General features: G+C 41.2%; 2 protein-coding genes and 1 non-coding gene across 8 annotated transcripts in view; 2 read left to right on the forward strand and 1 right to left on the reverse strand.

The window, feature by feature from the left end:
• LOC111072290 overlaps positions 1-19,239 on the reverse strand; it is a 188,365-nt gene that overhangs the window by 168,005 nt on the left and 1,121 nt on the right. The window contains exons 1-2 of one of the 6 annotated variants that reach the window (XM_041595678.1): positions 8,051-8,121; positions 4,048-4,374 (exon numbers count right to left, since the gene is read on the reverse strand). In XM_041595678.1, coding sequence (XP_041451612.1) covers positions 4,048-4,309 — 262 coding nt within the window. In that variant the 5' untranslated portion in view covers positions 4,310-4,374; positions 8,051-8,121. Of the gene's footprint in view, positions 1-4,047; positions 4,375-7,607; positions 7,623-7,987; positions 8,122-13,132; positions 13,860-19,239 lie in introns of those variants that run through there. The other 5 variants (XM_041595677.1, XM_041595676.1, XM_041595680.1 and 2 more) reach the window with 5 other exon arrangements.
• On the forward strand, positions 12,401-12,537 carry LOC121405183. Its single transcript, XR_005968395.1, has one exon. It is a non-coding gene; the product is annotated as a U4 spliceosomal RNA (small nuclear RNA).
• Positions 13,652-18,128, forward strand: LOC111072139 (SET domain-containing protein SmydA-8). The gene is made up of 5 exons (XM_022363807.2): positions 13,652-13,955; positions 16,244-17,298; positions 17,359-17,481; positions 17,534-17,727; positions 17,779-18,128. The coding sequence occupies exons 1-5, from the start codon at positions 13,938-13,940 to the stop codon at positions 17,994-17,996; spliced, it is 1,608 nt and encodes a 535-aa protein (XP_022219499.1). The 5' UTR covers positions 13,652-13,937; the 3' UTR covers positions 17,997-18,128.

Genomic DNA, 19,239 nt, shown 5'->3' on the forward strand with positions numbered 1-19,239 from the left:
GACTTGTCTCATAAATACAGAAAGATTGAATGCGGCAATGGACGGATGTCAAAAGATCTATTTCACGCAAGTCTCGGTTACGTAAGTAATAACACTATAAAAAAAATGTTAAGTTCTGAAACGAACTACCACTAATACATATAAGCACAGGAAAAACAAATATTAAATACATATCAACTATGATCAATATAAATAGTTATTTGAATAAAATTCGCACCCATTAAGATTCAACATTTTAATTTTCATTTATTGCCTGCAGATTGGCAGAATCGACCACTGTGCGCTCGAGCCATCTTCGGTCATTGCCCTCGCACACCAGCGTTCTAGCGCAATAGAGTTGAAATAAATGAAAGATTTAAACTCGGCCTTCACCTACCACAGTAAAACTGTACCACGCCTATTAGACCCTTTTGCGAAAAGCGATACCAAAAAGACAGGGAGAAAGCATGTGGCACTCCGATACCGATACTGCCGCTTACGTTTACGTACAAATGATAAAATTACATATACTTGTGCATACGTACATATGTATGTAATCGTCACCTGCTAGATTTTTGCAGTTCATTTTTAAATTAAAATGTTCCACAAGGACTGAAAGTAACCAATTGAGTTGAATCAACGAGTATAGAACAAGATTTAGTCCACCAAACATTTAAATTCAACTCTTTCTAAACACAATTCTAGGTACGTATTACGTAAGTATTATAAATATGGAAGAAATATTTTTAAAAATTCGCTGTGTCAAATTTTGGTTGCATTAATGACAAATTTAGAACAAATTGCAGTACTTTGTTGCTGATCATTCAGTGTAATGTATTTTGGTAAACAACGCGACGTACAGTTGTCCATGCGCGAAACACGGAAGCGAAGCACTAAGTTAATCCTGCAAATTACCAGTGTGATTTGTTAATGTTCGTCGCGAGGGTCAGAGCAGGGGAATTGGAATTAAAATTAAAATGGTACGTCCGTTGGAATTATCGTATTGCGTGGAAATGGTAATCGTTCTCGCCTTCCTAAAAGATCAATGGATATTGCAACGCTTCGTGGCGCCTGTGTTTTTTCTGACCCGCATTTTAATTTATTATCTCGACAATTCCAATATCCTGGAATGGCCAATGCTCTACAACGATAAAAACAGTCACTTCGTCCACTGTCGGCTCAGATGCTATGACTGTCGAAAGGCATCCAAGGATCCAAGCTAATTTTAAACAATTCAATTCGCTGTTTGGATGGAAAAACGTTTGCAGTTTTCCAATGATTTCCCGCACTAGGCTGAGATTAGCTTCTACATTCTACTTACTTCAGCAGTAAATTTGTAAAAATGTATGGTCCTGTCTAGCCGTTCAGGAGTACAAAGAGGGGTACTACAGACAAACGAATGCGATTGATTTTTATAAAGCATATAGATTTAGCAATTATAATCACAGGCCTCAAAAACATTTGTTCTATATTGTGCATATAGTTTATTAAATTTCATATAATTGAGACTACACCCAGTTGCCAGCAGCAGTGTGTAGTTTCGAATTAAATCCAATTTTATGCAAAATTAAATAAACTTTTGTCGATGCCTTCTGGGGCTCTTGAGGCACAGCTACTGATCCTGCCTGTGTACTTCTGGTTCCCTGCCACCGCGGCGGTTTGTCCTTTTCTTTTTTTTCACTTTTACTACTTTTTGTTTGGGTTGGTTTTTTATGTGTTGCCATCTTTTAGCTTGTTGCCGCAGCTGGCACGAAAAATGCCAACATTGGCCAAAGTCCCTACCCGTGCCAGTGCATCCTTCCGCTCCATCCCTATTGCTCCCCCTTACTATTTCCATTGCCTGTCCTTGTGCTCGCATCTTTCTACGAGTATCTCGCATGTCTGCGTCTTATTTAATATGAAAGGCCGGCGTATGTTCGTTGACTTTATTTGTTGTATGTAATAAAATTAAAGCCCTTTAGCCATTGTGTTCCCCCCTAACCTCTGGGCGGCCCTCAAAGACTCGACCCTGAGATACTCAGTACGGTACTCGATACGGTACTCAACTTGAACAAACATAGATATGTCATATGTACCTACATATGTCTATGGATATCCCAGGCATTATGATTTACCACATGTTTCGTTTTCTAGCTGGCCATTTATGTTTATCAAGAACTATAGTATACATAAGTAAATGTATATATGGAGTTAGTATATGGGAATGGAAAGAATTCCCTCGGGTTATTAAATACATTGTCATGAACATGAACTACATATACTCCTGTACTCCTGTACTCCTTTTGAGTGCCGTATAAAACAGGGAAACAAAAAAAAAGCCAGAAGAACAAATTGTATCTTTAGACACGCACACATATAGACGCTCACACAGAAACACACACAGAGAAACACACACATGGGGCCAACGAGCCATGAATGTAGACTCTTAGCTAGGGATATGGCCATTAAGTTGGTTTTTTCACGACCATAGTCGTAGTTATGTCTGGAGCCATGCCTCATGTCGAGGATTCCGCGTTCAATTTGGCTCTCCTTATGCTTAGGTTGGTGCGTCTGTGCGTCTGTGCGTCTGTGCGTTTGCTTGTGTGTGTGTGCTTCTATTTGTGTGCATGGTTGCCTCGATGTGTCGGTAAGTTTACACATCACTTAAGTTTGCCCTTTGATAATGAACCCTTCTCGCCTGAAGTTGGCCAACACTGGCGGCGTTTAAAAATCTCCCCCACACCACCTGGAAGCCTGGTCAACCCACAACCAATTGCCCCTTCCGCCCGACAACAGGACGCTGACGAGATTATAATGATTTCATATTTAATAAAAATTAGATAGATATTCAATTAGACAGTAATTTGTGCAAATTTGTTTGTATATCTCTAGTGGAAACTTTAGATTCCCATTTGGGCATACTTTGGATCCGACTCTCAGGTTTATTTACTTATCAATTGTATTATCAGCCAACGTCTACTTTCTTTAGATCGGAAATGTTCGTTGTATTCTATGGGAGAAGAGTTTTATTAAATAATAAATAGTCCTTAAATATGGCAGAATAAATGCCAAAAAGTGCCCGCAGTGCCCTGGTAGCTCCGAACAATTGGGGAGTGTAATCCAAGTAGCTTCACAGCAAATGGTACGTGGGTGGGTGGGTCGCCCGCAGACTAAAAGGATTCCACCCATTCAGAACCCTTGAATAGAATACAAACAAAACCTGAAAAAAAAACAGCAGCAGCAACTGATTACTTGCGCTGGGCTGCGGCAGTCGTCAGCTTGCGGTGTTTTTCTTACGCATTCGACTGCGACTTTTGATAATTTCCGAATCGTAAGCAGCAGCACAACTGTCACCTACTCCGGGCGGATCGATTCCCCTTCTACACCCAGCCAGGTGCTGCGCCAGCAACATCATCCAGCGCCAATTGCATGTACAGTCACTTCCAAAATAAAACTTATTTAATGCGGGGGTGCTACAGATTGCCAATTGAACCGATTAGTTTCAAAAAATCCAGAACCCAAAACAATGTGTATCTTGTGTCTGCCACCAGCTCGACTAGAAAGACAAATCAACGCACATATTTCACACGCTCCCACTGCATGCTCTTCCCCGTAAGGTTATCTCCATCATTGAGCAAACTCCAATGTGCAATATCCGATGTGAGGCCGAAAGGATGGGCAGGCCGTAAATAATTGGCCGTATTCCAACCCGCTACATGTATTGTCACATTCCACTAGAATAAAAACAATTAATTCCATAAATTGCGGAAACCATTTGTTCAACCATTCGCCACAAATCATGAACAAATAAGCTTAAGGCCTCATCCATAGCGCAAATATAGTTTATATGAAGTTTTCAGAGCGTGAAACAAGTAAACGAATTCCAGTTGTCATCCTCCATGCATCTGCATAAGAGACACTTTAAAGTTGAAAGTGTAAAGCTTAAGCACCGACTACCGAGTATCTACTCGACTCCCAGTCGACTGTTCTCCTACAGAACATTAAAGAATATCTAATATCTAAGATTGGTGCATTGTGTTTATGTTGCAGATTGAAGTCCCAGAAAGTTGCCCCATTCTTCGTACTCACCCCCACAGTGGTCCTTGAAGTCATCGCAGCAGTCGCCCAACTTAAGGCAGGCGTGATCGCAGTAGCAGGGTTTATCGCTCAGGTCCTCAATGATGGCGTTGACGGGGGCCTTCTGGACCACGCATGAGGAGTCGCGTCCGTTGCAGCACAGCTGTGCCTCGCGGCAAGAGCCGCCCGCTGCCGGTGGTAGCGGCATGGCCGTGCCCAGGAGTAGCAGCACCATCAGCCATGGACACGTACGAGGTTTCGACTCCATCGACATTCTTGAGCAGCACTGATCTGACCGAATCGAACCGGGCTTGGAGTTGGAGTCGCTGTACGTCGAACCTGTATACATATGTATGTATATGTATGTACATGCATATATGTACAAATATGTACATACATATGTACACGCACATATGTATGTACGAGTATGTATGATTTTGTTGATTTGAGCCCGTGGCACACAGCAACACACACACACACACACAAACACAGAGACACAGACACAGGCACAGGCACACACACTTCTAGCAATGTATTTGTAATGGAAATTAAATTTACGTCCAAGAGCGGAAATTAAACTAAAAATTGAATTATGTGAATTGTGTGATAACAGGCCGTGATGGCCCAATGGCCCAATGGCCCAATGGCCAATTGGGGTGGTAATCGGGATTATTGCTGGATATGGAACTGTGTGCGGGCTGGTAAATCGAACCAACAAAATCCAAGGAACAATCGGGCAAAAAGAACGGGGCGGGGCGGGCCACAATACTGAGAGGGAGGCATTACAGAAAAATCGACAACGCACAAATATGAGCTCTAAGCACGGCAAACGAAATCAAACTAGGTCGAGCACCTCACTCGCTGGGGGGGGACGCAGTAACCTGCTACCTTTCGACTGTAAATCAAAGCCGCCAAGGGAGGAGCTGGGAAACGGGTCGAACCCGACTATGAAGCGCTCCTGTGCTAGTCCACTTTGCATAAAATATTGTTCAAATGGCAACAATGGAGAACCAGCCGCCATTGCCATTGCCATTGCCATCGCCATCGCAGTGTCCGAGTTCAGGCCTTGTCGGGGATAATAAAACAGGGATTTCAATTTTCATAAATCGTTGTCAAAAAGAATCACGGCAGAGACACTGAGAGTTTAACAGCTGCGTCAGCGTCCGAGTAGGACTGCCAGATCCCGTTCATACATCCATGTGTACGACCTTCCAGCTCAGTCCTCATGCCAGTGAATGTCGTTGAGTACTCGCGACTCGTAACTCGTAAGTCCTTCACTTCTCCACGTGACCGGGATGATTCAATATAATCGTAAAGTGCTGCCATGGCGAGAAGAGGAGAGTCCCGCCCCTCCACTTTATTCCCTGTGTCTTGGCTTATTTAAGTACTCGCATTTAAAGGAAACGGAGTCGGTGCAGACTCTGCCACAGTTGCCACAGTATACATATACATACATACATACACATACATACACACATATGTTTGTACATAGTACATGTAGCAAATGAATTGAGCTATTCAATTGAGCTTTTCAATGCTGTAAATTATTCAACGATCCAAAATATTTTCTGGAAAAGCTACAACTTATTATTCGTTCTAAGACAAAAAACTTTCAAAAGTCAACTCACATATTTATGTATGTACATACATATGTAAGCATGTAGATTGTCGAACAGATGAAAAGCCTACAAATCAGCAATCATTTGCATAATTTTCAATTGAAAATCAGCCACATCGAGCATAACGAATAAAGAATTGTAAGCGTTCACGTTCAGCGTTCACTGAAGCGATCACAAATATGTATTTACATATGTATATGCGTGTATGTATGTATGTATGTACATACACTAGCTTGCCAAGAAACAGACAGAACTAGCTGTATCGACTCGTCTTTTGTGGCTGATCAAGACTATAAAATTATTTATGTACATTCTACAATGTACATTTGGGTGAACATATTGGAGAATACTCAACTGAATGCCTAACCAAAGCTTGGCCAGTCTTAGCTGCAAACCCCTTTGGTGGGAAATCTTGGCTAGCAAAAGAAGGCTAAAAACCTTTAAATTGGCTAATCAGGGTTGATTTCTTTGACTTTGCTTTCCTACTTTTGTCGTTGTCCCATTTTTGTGTGAATTTTTTGAATTAACAAAAAGTGCGTGTTCCCGTAGTTTTTTGTTCCTATATTTTCGCATCCAAGTAAAAACGCGTAGGTCTTCCCAAAATTTTAAAGATTAATGTGCTATACAATTTTTTGACCTCTTTCAAAATATTTCCCCTTTTTCCAGAAAAGTTTGAGCTTTTTTTGGACAGATCCCATCGAAGTTCAGAACTGAAGCTAAGAAGTAAATAGCTAAAAAAAACCAAAGCATTATAACCACTTTTTCTAATAGACTTGGAGCTCCGAAAATGAAATTATTTTATGTTTTTGGTTTTTATTTAAATTAAAATATAATGGTATTTTATGAATGTTTGTGTCAAGGCTAAACTTGCGTTTTGCATATTGCAATTCTGATCCATCGGCCCTACAAAAATTGTAGCCTATCGAAAACGAGATTGCTACTCATTTTGATTTATCGTAAAATTCGCTCAAGCACGCAGATTAACTTTCTTGTGCTTACCATTTCAAAAACTACAATAATAAATTACAATACAAATTATAAGAAGGAAATAAATTGATAAAAATTATTATCAAAGAGCCCCGGGCCTCAAACCACCTTAAACCGGCCTGAATACATCGGCCAGAAATTGGGCATACAGAGAAGCTCTATCACGAATTTACATTGTATTGTAGTTAATTATTGTAGTTTTTGAAATGGCAAACTCAAGAAACTTAATCTGCGTGCTTGAGCGAATTTTACGATAAATATATTCAGATTCATGTGTGTACATTGGACCCATTCACGAATCTCTTAGAGCATCACTTGCCAATATCCAGTCATTTATTCATTAGTCACTTAGCATATGATACATAATGAATGCATTGGCCGGAGTTTCCAAATCAAGCATCACATTTTGTCGCAGGGCCATCTGACGGGACAACACAAAGCATTGACATCAAATAATAGATAGCACTGTGCAACAGCCAATGAAACTATGGCACCAAACTCAAGTTTTTTGATGTACTTGGAGCTCCAAAAATCCATGAGAACATTTTTTAAAGTGATATATTGCTAAAACTTCTTTCAGAGGCAAGCTTCCCCTTTTCATAAACTGAATTTTTAAAGATAGTTTTAAATAACTTTTTGGGAAGTAATAGAGTTTCATTAAACAGTGATGTTATTTTTGTGCGTCGTTTAGGGTATTTTGGTCAAATTGGCTAAGGCTAGCTGCAACCTCCCAAAATCCATACCATTCGCTATCGGCATCTCTGTCTCTGTGCAGTGATCGCTTAGCTGAGCCGTTAATCCATAGAACAACAAAAAAAATAATTTTTTTTTAGTTTTAAAATTTTTAAAAACAATACAACAAAATTCCTCAACAAATTGTCATTTGGCTTTTGAAAGAATCATTTTTCCCAAACGGTAAGATTAAGCTGCGCAAAATTACTTGTGAAAAAAACATTTAGTAGTTACCCGAAGAACATAAGTGGCCGGGAGAAAATGAAAAACACAAAAGCAAAGCGGTCCTCAGATAAAAAGACCACGAAAATGCAAATACAAAGTAAACTTAATTGTTGGCGAATATGTGGCACTTATCCTCTGTGTTTGTGTGTTTTTACGTGTGTCACATCCCGACATAAATGTCCTTTAATGATTAATAACTTTTTCACTCCTTTTCTCGCGCACACCGATACACAGGCACAGTCGCGGGACACGGGATGCGGATGAGGATGCGGATGCGACACAAAAGCGGTTAAGTTTCACTTATCAAAAAAATTCAAAACAAAAAACACCCATCAGATGTGGCTGCGTGCTCCCCAACTGAAAATCCAATAAACTCGAAATCCAGGTACCAGCAACAACAAGCATACTAACGATCCTTTCCACAGAGGCAGATACCTCGAACGCTTGCTTACGTTCTTTTGCGGCACGCGTTGTCGGCGCTACGTTACGGGTCCGCTCTGTTACAAGTGCACACGAAAGGATAGCCGGCCGACGACTGTGCCAGCTGCTGGCCGTGGTGAGTTATAAAGCTTGCTTCTCTCTGCCCTGTCACTGGGAGCAGCCTCGTGGCAGCGGCAGCCTTTCGGCTGGCCCGTGCGACTCGTGCGACACGTTCGGCTGGCTCCACCATCCATTCCATCCACCACATGCTAGGCCCGCCAGTGCATTTGGGGCTGCTTCGTTGTCATTGTCTTTGTCGCTGGCGCTGTCGCTGTCGTCGCCGCTGCGCTGTGGGATTTTCCCTTTGCTCAGGAATGGCGAAGCCATGGTTACGTTGTTCCATGGTGAATTTTTGTTGTTTGTGTTTGCCGTTAATTGCCGTATTGCCGTTAAACGAGTATCGGGCGACAACCTGTCGTGATTAGAAAAAACAAATGATGCTGGAGCAGACGATAATGTTCCATAAACCACTCCACTCCAGCGAGCTTATGATTTGGAATTTAAAAATACTTTACATTTTACATTTTTTTTACTACATCTGTTATCTTCACCTACAGCTACAATGTCGATACACATCTGAAATGTAGATTATACATGCACAATGTAGATTATAAATCTCCGCAAAGGTCGAAAATTGCACAGGGCAGAGTGTGTGCGAGCGAGCGAGAGAATGAGTAGCGGGTCTCGTGCTGGAGGAGGTGGGGGAAGCAACTGAAAAATTATTTCTTCATTCTGGCTATAATAATGATCCAATCTGATTCAGATTCGGCCATCTGGTAGATATGGCTATTCTCTACGATACTTCGTTAAGTTTAATCGTATCTTTAAAATTGTGGATGCCACAGATTTTCGTTCTTTGTAAGGGCGGAAGGGGGCGGGGCGAAATTTTGAAATACACTTGTAGCAGTGTGATATCACATGAGTCAGGAAACCAAATTTGGTTACCCTAACTCTTATAGTCTCTGAGATCCAGGCGCTCAACAAGACGGACGGACAGACAGACATGGCTATTACGACTCGGCTATTGATGCTGATCAAGAATATACATACTTTATACTTTATGGGGTCGGAAACGTTTCCTTCTCTGCGTTGCACACATCCACTTTTACCAAAAATCTAATATACCCCCTAACTCTTTTTGAGTACGGGTATAAAAATACATGAAATACATTTTTATTAGTTTGTCTCATACTACGTTGTTTCTCAAAATTAAAGTTGAATGCGAACACCTTAAGTAGGGATCATCGATTAATAATACAGAATATTTAAAATATTAAAAAAAAATACAATTTTTACTCCGCCCTAGATACTGATGTACCTTGTACTGAGGGAACCATACACAAGAGCCGTACTCTAAAATCGGACGAACGAGTGAGATATAGAGAGTCTTCGTTTTATAGTGATCGTCAAACTCTTTTGACCACCTTTTTTATAGGAATTTTTCACATGGTTGACTTGAGACAGGGATAGGTCTAGCAAGCAGTCGATAAAGTCATGTCGTGACATGGGCACAAGATTATTAGACTCGTTTACCGAAGACCAAACAGTACCTGGAAAATTGAAATCAACCAGAACTATTTATTGAAGAGGATCCGCAACTATCTGCTAATATAAACTATGATTAAAATTAAAGGAAAACAGGGGATATAAGAAAAAATGAAAAACTAGAGGATTGTAGATTCAGGTATATCTTACTGGCTCTCTTCAGGGATAGGGTATGATAAAGATTATTATAATTAGAGCATAAAATTCGAAAAGGGTCGTGTTGAGCGTAATTAGACCTACAGAAGGGTAAACGAAACGGACGAAAGGTACGGATAGGTCTAAGGGGAACAGAAAAGTCAAGCTGGCCAAGAAGTGATTGTGAGTCAACAAGCCCAACTAGGAGCTTGTGTACAAACATAACGCCGTTACAAATTCTGCGATGGCGCAATGAAGGGAGGTCTAAAAGTTGTAGCCTCAATTGATAAGGTGGCAAGATTCTCTCCGAGTCCCAGTTAAAATTACGTAAAGCAAAAATTGTTTTTGGACCGATTCGAGAATGGACTGTTGCTCCTTGTACTGTGGACTCCACACACAAGAACAATATTCCAGAATCGGACGAACCAAGGAGACGTACAGTGTTTTGGTGACATACCAAGGAGGGAAAAAGGGCCGTCAAACTCCTTAGACAAACGCTTACAAAAGCTAAAACACCCTTAGCTTTGTTTAAATTTTCGACTATATGGCTGTTTGGTTACGCAGCCAAATAGTGGACAAATGCATAGATTATAGCCAGTGGTGCCAGTAGCCAAATAGAGTAAATCCTTATTATTGTGCGTTGTTTGCACTGCCCACTGTACTAAATTGTCATCTACCTACAAACTCATGCACGGCAGCAGCCTATGCAGCCGTTCTCTTTCGCCTCTTCATCTGGCGTCTTTCTTTCTTTCCTTTGCTTTGCTTTGCTATCACTTGGAATCGAGCTATTAAATCCGACACCGTCTTGCACCGACCCCCGCGTCTACAATCTGACCCCGTCTTGAATCCAGCTAACTCTCCAACCGACTCGTCATCAACCTAACTCGAACCTTTCGCTATCCCTTTGACTCTGTATCGCCTCCAAACTGTTTACAACAATAAACCATATTTAATCTGAACAACCATCGTCTCGTTAATAAACATATCGCAAAACTACGCTAGTGAAAAAGCTCGCTAGCTCAACAATGCATTGTTGCCATTGCAATGGCTATTAAAAAACAGTTTGTGATCAAAAAGAACTCCAGGGGCATTTGATTTCCAAATTCGAACCAGGACATGCTTTCTTAGAGAGTATGATAAAAAGTGTGAAGCGCGATGGCAAAATGTCATAACTTTGCATTTACAAAGGTTCAGATAAAGAAGATTATTTGAACACCAAATTTTTAACTAATTTAGGTCGACAGATTTTAACATCGTCACCATATATTAGTGTTTTAGAGTATATAATAACTCATTCACAAATAAAACGAGAGGGAACTTTGTGAGTCGCTTCTGGAGACGCGACTCTACATCTATACCCGATACTCAGTCAGTATACATATGTAAGCTTATGCTTTATGTGGAATTTTAAAACATTTTATCCGTTGACATTGTTTTGCTACATCTGTCATCTACATCTCTCTTCTTACACCTCCGCCAGAGGGAGCACATTGCATAAGGCAGAGTGTGTTAGCGAGAGAGAGAATGAGTTGCGGCTACAACGCTGAAAGGGGGTGGAATAGCCATTAATTTCTTCATTCTGTCTGTAATAACACCACCCTATACCATTTTTCCGGTTCAAACCAAACCAAATTTTTAATAGATTTGAGGCCTTAAACAGAACTTTTTTTTAAAGAATTTTGTAAAACTTTGTCATTCCATAAAGCTGATAGATGCAGCTGTAAAGTGCACCTTAACATTTTGTAGCTTCTAAGTCGTCTGGGAAATATTAAGCTTTCAAATGCAATATTCATGATTTTTGTGCGGTATTTTGTTGTTGTTTAATTTTGACTTTTAGAACTCAGGAAAAGTCGAAATAAATGAAATCCTGTGTTCCCACATTTTTGTGTATAAGTGCATTAATTAGGCGTCGTTTAAAGTATTGTTCAATAAAATCTAGGGAGAACCTAGGGCTGAGCTACAATTGGTTGACCAATCCTCCGAAAATCACATTTTACCGCTTGAAATGTTGCTGGCCCACCATGCAATGCTTGCTTTGACATTTTTGAATTTTACACGCAGCCAAATTGGAATTACATACCAAGTAAACAAGCAATATTTTTAGATATATGAAAAAGGGGCTACATTTGCTATAAAAGGTATTCCTTCAACAATTTTTTTTTAGTACCGCACAAAAATTATAAATTTTGCATTTGAAAGATGAATATTTCCCAGACGATAAGCTGAATATACACTGATAGAAAAAAGGCATAGGAAAAATAACTACAATCATATTTGAATTTAAAATGCGATTTTTAAATACAAACATAGTAAAATTAAATAGAATTCACATTGATTCAAGTATAATTGTATTAAAATGTCTTTTTTAATGCGGTCATATTTAATCTTAATACAAAACACTTTAAAATAAATATAATATATTAAATTTGTAGTTTAATATGTTTCATATTTAAATTGAATATGACTTTATTTCAAAATTGTTGTTTTAAAATCAAAAGAAAAACTTTTTATTTTAAATATTCCATATTAAATGAAATTAAATATTTTTTGTATTTATTTTAACTATGTTTATATTATTTTTGTATGTCCCTCGAACTTCCAACTGGTTCCAGCTGCTGCCGCCTTGAATACACAGTTAAATTATCTTTGCGCAGGGGCATAATCACAACCAATGCAGTTCTACTCATGTTGCGATTATTTCTAATTGAAAACTTTAACCAATTCACACCATGCGGACTTGAAATGTAGTCCACGTAGGCAAAATAATAACCAATTCGTTCAAAAACGAAATATACTCAATATAAATATGAAACATATTAAATTAAAATATGAAATATATTAAATTTAAATATGGAACATATTAAATTTAAATATGAAATATATTGAATGTAATAAATAAATATAAATATAAATATAAATATTAAAATCTAAGTGAAAATATTAAAATTTCAGGGCTTTTTTCTATCGGTGTACAAAGTGTTCAGGTCTAAATAATACATATTTTATATTTAATTTGAATATATTTAATATCTAAATTTAATATGTTTCATATTTAAATTTAATATGTTTCATATTTAATTTAATAATATTATGGTATATCGTAAATAATGATGAAATTTGAATTTGAAAGCTTAATATCTTCCAGGCGTTAAGCTGCAGATACAAAAAGTCTGGGTCGGATTTATAGCTGCATTTTTCAGCTTTTCAGAACTGCAAAGTTCTATGCAACCAGATATAAGATACTTATGTTATGTTGAAAATAGAAGCACTACCTCTGAAAACAACATGAAAACATATACCAAATTTCAAAAATTCTTAAGAAAAACTAAATTATAAAAAAAAATAAACATAATATAAAAAATTGTTAATCCCGAAATTGATCAGAAAAAGCCAGTTTGGTCCACAGCGGGAAGAAAATGTTACATTTTTTCGAGTAGTGTTATCGATTAAAATATATATTGAACTTTAAATTTTTGTCGCTTACGATCATTTCGATCTTTTCTTGGAGTACCATTTTTATCCTCTAAAAACTTTTTTACAATATGTATACATGGAACATGGAAAAGTACGTGGTACGCTTTTTTTGATCTTGCTGGAAAGTGATCTAATATATGTAAGTAGTACGCTCACGCTGCCCTTATATCCACTTCCTCCATCTGTCGGCTGTGGCATTGAGAGGTGTGCATATTTTGACTCCGTTTTTGGCCAGAGCAGAGTGATCTCAAAATCATAAATTGTTTAAATATTCCGTCGGGGGTGTCGGTCTATCACACAATGTCAGTGTTTCGAGTGTGTAGTGGTGAGCGCTGCTGTACGAGTCTGCCTTGGGCTGTGACTGTTGAATCGGTGCCAACAACTTGACACAGCGCCGTCTCCCAGCGTCGTCTCCCAACGCTCGACGACATCTCGACAGTTGCAATTTGGGCGTTGCGGTTGGAACAACGCGTTGCCAGAATTACATTTTGTTTTCCTCATTCCAATCTCCGGTCACCCAATTCGCTGGCATACTTATTTCGTTCGACTTGCAGGCGTAATTAATTGACAAGTTGTTAAACATATTTATTAAGTGCGGCCCGGCCTTTGAATTATCCGTGTTCACAGCTGAAAAATTATCAATTAAAATCAATTAAGAACAGGAGTGAACACACAACAAAATCAAATTTAATCACAAATAAAGCGATGCCAGGAAGGAAAAAAGTAAACACCGCAGGTGGTAGTGGATGGACGTGAGGGTGCCATTGCGGCGGTATAATTAAAAATTAATTTGCCGCACAGACAACAGCAAACACGAGTGTTGCCACTTGCAAGTAAAATGTAAACACTTGCACATTCATCCGCGCACACACATATGCACACATATGTATATGTATATGTATACATATGTACATACATATTCACATGCGTACAAATTTACATATGTGCATACATATGTATGTATGGATGCATAGGTATGTGCAGGCATGTCTTTTAATGACATGGAAAATAACGTACACGGGTAACAAAATTCCCGATTGTTGCTCCGCGACTTGCCCGTTGAACACAAGTAATCAAAGCTCATCAAGACATACATAAGTATACAAAAATCTATTTTGGATTTTTTGCTTTCTCTTTTGATTTGTTGTTGCTGCTGTTATTTTCTGTCGTTTTTGGTACCCACTACTGGTACAGTACATGAATGGGAATTGTTTCTCTGAGACTTCATACGGATAACTTTTGGATTAATAACAGCCGTCAACAGCCGAATTACAAGATAATAGCCATGAAAAATATCTAATACACATATGTATGCATCTGTCTAGGCAGACTCTTGAACCTTAGCACCGTGACACATGTACTTGTTTAGTCTGGGAATGTGTACTTCGATGACACAAGTTCTTGCGACACATGTAACCAAGGACAGGGCAACGCATTTTCCGATTATTCTCTCATTATAAGACTGACGCCATGCAGTGTAGTAGTAGTTCATTAGTAGTATTACCTTCAACTAAGAGCACATGACTCAACTCTGAGCAGAGGGTATCCCTTGGTCGATATATTGACTGTGCGGTTCCGGCGTGTGCCGTTCCTTTTTGTGATGGCATGGTCTGGGAAAGGAAATCGGAATGATGCCCCAGCTATGCCCCACCACTGCGCACTGGTCCGCATTGTTATGCTTTGTTTTATTTATAACGGAACGCAATGTGTATAGGCTGAGATATAAATAAGTCGGATATGAATGAATCCCAATCCGAATCCGATATGGAGGCGTTGAGTTGAGATGGTTGAAATATGGAAATTGATTTTCAGCCAAGCACATACAGACCGATATGAAAAATGGTCATGAGTCATTATCGAATCGGAGGAGAGCTCGTACAGTTTCCATTGTGATTAGCCAGCTGTCCAGTAACATGGATGGACTTGAGCTCCAAAAATGTATCATGAATTACCGTTAACACGAAGAGTTTTACCAGCGAATACGATATGAACATATGAATTTTCCTAGAGCAAATAGAAGAAGCAAATATTATTCGACTTTTCCTGAGATTTTTAAATCATAACTTTTGCATTGGAAGTCCTTATAGTCGCAAGCTGTAACAGCTGCATGAATTAGCTTATCAGAATTGCAAAGTTCTTCAATACTCGGTGTAGCAGACTTAACATACATACATATATGGAAAAAAGCAAGCTTAACTACATATAAAATGAGAGGGAACTTTGTGAGTCGCTGCAGTGCCGCGACTCTACTTGTATACCCGTACTCAGTCAGTATAAATATGTATGTATATGTGAGCTTATGCTTTATGTGGAATTTTAAAACATTTTATCCGTTTATATAGTTTTGCTACATCTGTCATCTACATCTTTCTTCTTACACCTCCGCCAGAGGGAGCACATTGCACAAGGCAGAGTGTGTAGCGAAAGAGAGAATGAGTAAGCGCTGCAGAGCTGGAAATAGGATAGACGGACGGACACTCGACTCGGCTATTGATGCTGATCGCGAATATATGTAGATACTTTATGGGGTCAGGAACGGTTCCATCTGTGCCTTACACACATCCACTTCTAACACTTCTTCGAGTACCGAGTATAAAAATACAATCATACTTATGTGTACATATGTATGTGTATAGTGTCTGAGAACCGGTTTGCACGGTGTTTTGAATTCTGGAAGAAAACTATGTACATATAAGTGTACTTGCAGTGTACTTACCATCCCTGATCGACTCACTCATATGGATGAGTGGGTAAGGCAAATTGGCAACGTCGCAACACCTACGAGTATTGGCGAGGGATGATTGCCAATTCATTGCCAGCTGTTGATAGCAATCTTCGAGAGAGCTTGAGTTCAGAAACCAACGGGCAGTCCATCGGCAAGAGGAAAGACGGCAGGGGAGCGGACCGAGTGATTTACGAAAGTGGGCAGAGGACAGCAATTAGAATACAATTAGCAGAGGACGGCTCTGAATTCAATCGCCACTAATGAGCACTTTTGTTTTTTGCGGCAGGTCCACCACAAAGGCAACAAAGCTAGGCATCAGTGCCACCAGAGAGCGGAGAGGGACAACAAAGGAGAGCAGATCCCACCTGAGAAGGAGTCCGAGGATGGCCCCAGCCCCAGCTCCACCCCCTTCCGGATTGCACAGTCCGAGCTATTTGGCCGTTATTTGGTGGCCAACCGCCAGCTGGAGGCGGGCGAGCTGCTAATCACGGAGGAGCCACTGGCAATCGGGCCGTGCGTGAGTGGGGACGCTGTGTGCCTGGGATGCTACCAGCCTGTCGGACTTGGGAGGGGGCAGTACCGGTGCCCTGGGTGCGGGTGGCCGCTGTGTGGGGCCAGCTGCCCGGGCCTGGGCCGGCGCGTTGGCCACACCACTGAGGAGTGCGCCCTGTACGGCGAGCGGCGGCCAGCGGCCGCGGATCTGCTCAACGATCGCACAAGCCCCCCAAGTGTGAGGGACCTATATGAGCTGGTGATGATCGTGCGGATTCTGCTGATGCGCACGCATGCGGCAGATCAGTTCGCGATGATTGCCCACATGGAGTCGCACACGGACGAGCGGCGCAAGAACGAAGCGCTCTGGTCACACTACGAGCAGAAGGTAGTGGTGCGGCTTCGCGACGAGTGGAAGCTGGGCGATCTTGCGACGGAGGAGGAGGCCCTGGCGGTGCACGAGATCTGCGGCATCCTCGACGTTAACTGCTTTGAAATCGGACAGAAGGGGGCAAAGGCGCGAACGCTATATCCGAGCGCCTTCCTGCTCGCGCACGACTGCAGCCCGAACACCGCGCACACCGACGACCCACGGTCCTTCGCCATACTGTTGCGGACCTCGAGGCGGGTGCGCGAACAGGAGGCCTTGACGCTCAGCTATGCGTACACGCTGCAGGGAACTCTAAAGCGGCGCTCGTTCATGTACGAGGGCAAGCTGTTCTGGTGCCGCTGCCAGCGATGCGCCGATCCGCAGGAGCTTGGAAGTGACTGCAGCGCGCTCGTCTGCCGATCCTGCCTGCGGGGCACGGTCCGGGCAGTCACGCCGCTGGAGCAAACTGCCGATTGGGCGTGAGTAAAGAGATGAGTGGGTTTAACTCCGGTGCTAACAGACATATAATATTTGGGCAGCTGCGATCGCTGCGATCATCGGACCAACGCCCTCGACCTGGAGCATCAACTGGACCGCATCAATAACGATCTGGAGTCCATTGACGTTCACGACATAACAGGACTTGAGAACTTTCTCTTACGGTGCGTATTTCCATCAGATTCACGGGATCTTTCATTATTCTTTTCCAAGTAGCTATCGTGAAGTTCTGCGACCGAACCATTACCTTCTTCTTTCGGCCAAGTACTCTCTCTGCCAGATCTACGGACGCATTAAGGGCTACCTGCTGCCCGAAATGTCGTCCCAGGACATAGTTCGCAAGGAGCGATACTGTCGAGAGTTCCTGGCTATCATCGACTTGCTGGAGCCAGGCCTAACCCGCCTTAGAGGTGAGTTTCTATAAGCCAGGTGTTCTCTTTTAAAGTGACCCATTGATTCAGGGCTAATCATGTACGAGCTGCACGCCCCGGTAATGGTTATGGCCCAGATGGGCCTGCAGAGTGGCCAGATCTCGCGGCAGGACTTCCAGCGCCGCCTCAAGGAGGTAGCCAGACTACTTCAGAATAGCCGCGACATCCTGCTCCTGGAACCAGAGGGGTCCAGCGAGCACGAAATGGGCCTGGCTGCTGCCGATGCTGTCACCAAAATGGGCATCTAAACAACTGTCTTAAGCAGAAATCAATTTTGTATATACCCTTTTAAAGACATTATAAATTCATATCGATCGTTTTTCGACTTCAGACTATCTATAAACCTATAGTAAACCTATATGTGGTAAACCTTAGTAAACCTTTACACAACAAAATAAAATATTTAATATTTATGGGGGGAACCACCCTCTAGCGTTTTATGCCTTCCCGCCAGGCACCTCCAGCCATGGCCCTGGTTCAGTTCCCCCGATTTGTTATCGGGAAGACCTGGACCATTGCCTTAGCTAGACACTGCATAACCTCGGACAGAGCAAGCGGGAAAATGCAGTGCCCAGTGCCAAGTCGGCACGCTCGGGGAGGGTTCAGCTCGAGGATTTTCGCCAGCGGGGTAACAAACTGAAAATTAATTTCTTCATTCTGGCTATAATACTGATCCGATCTGTACCAGATTCGGCAATCCATTCGATACGGCCATTCCTTACGATACTGCATTTTTAATGTTATCGTATCTTTAAAATTGTGGATGCCACAGATATTCGTTCTTTGTTGGGCGAAGGGTGGCGGGGTGAAAATTTAAAATACACTTGAAACAGTGTGATTCACAGCAGTCTGGATACAACATTTTGTTGCTCTATCTTATAGTCTCTGAGAACTGTTGATGCTGATCAAGAATGTATATACTTTATGGGGTCGGAAACGTTTCCTTGTCTGCGTTGCACACATCCACTTTTACCACGAATCTAATATACCCCTTAACTCTTAGAGTGCGGCTATGCAAATGATTTGCTTTGCTCTGGCCTCGCTGGTAAGATGGAAGCATGCAAAGCTAACTCCCGATCAAAGAATGGTAACAACCGTAAAGGATTCAACGTGCAAAATTTGGAACCGTCCTATCGAAGCGTCTTTAAAAGCTGTGCAAGAAAGCTAATTTTTGCGAGTCTCGGTGCCACCCAAATAGCAATTCGATTTGAGGAACGGAATCCAAAAAAAGTGTTTTCGAGGTAAATCTTTAACCCCAGCCTGTTTTCAAGATAACCAGTTTCCATATTTGGCATATTTACAATTTGATTGACAGCTTGGGCAGAAGTGCAAAGACTGTCATTTTGTATGGTTAATTTTCGATAGTTCAAGCTTGCATTCTGTCAACTGACTTTATAATATTGCTTACCTACAGTTTTCCCTTACCTTGCGTATGTATAGTAACTAAGTATTTTATACACAACTTAAGTGTGATGTAATATAAATCGAAGA

Source organism: Drosophila obscura, unplaced genomic scaffold, assembly GCF_018151105.1.
Source record: "Drosophila obscura isolate BZ-5 IFL unplaced genomic scaffold, ASM1815110v1 contig_75, whole genome shotgun sequence".
NCBI lineage: Eukaryota > Metazoa > Arthropoda > Insecta > Diptera > Drosophilidae > Drosophila > Drosophila obscura.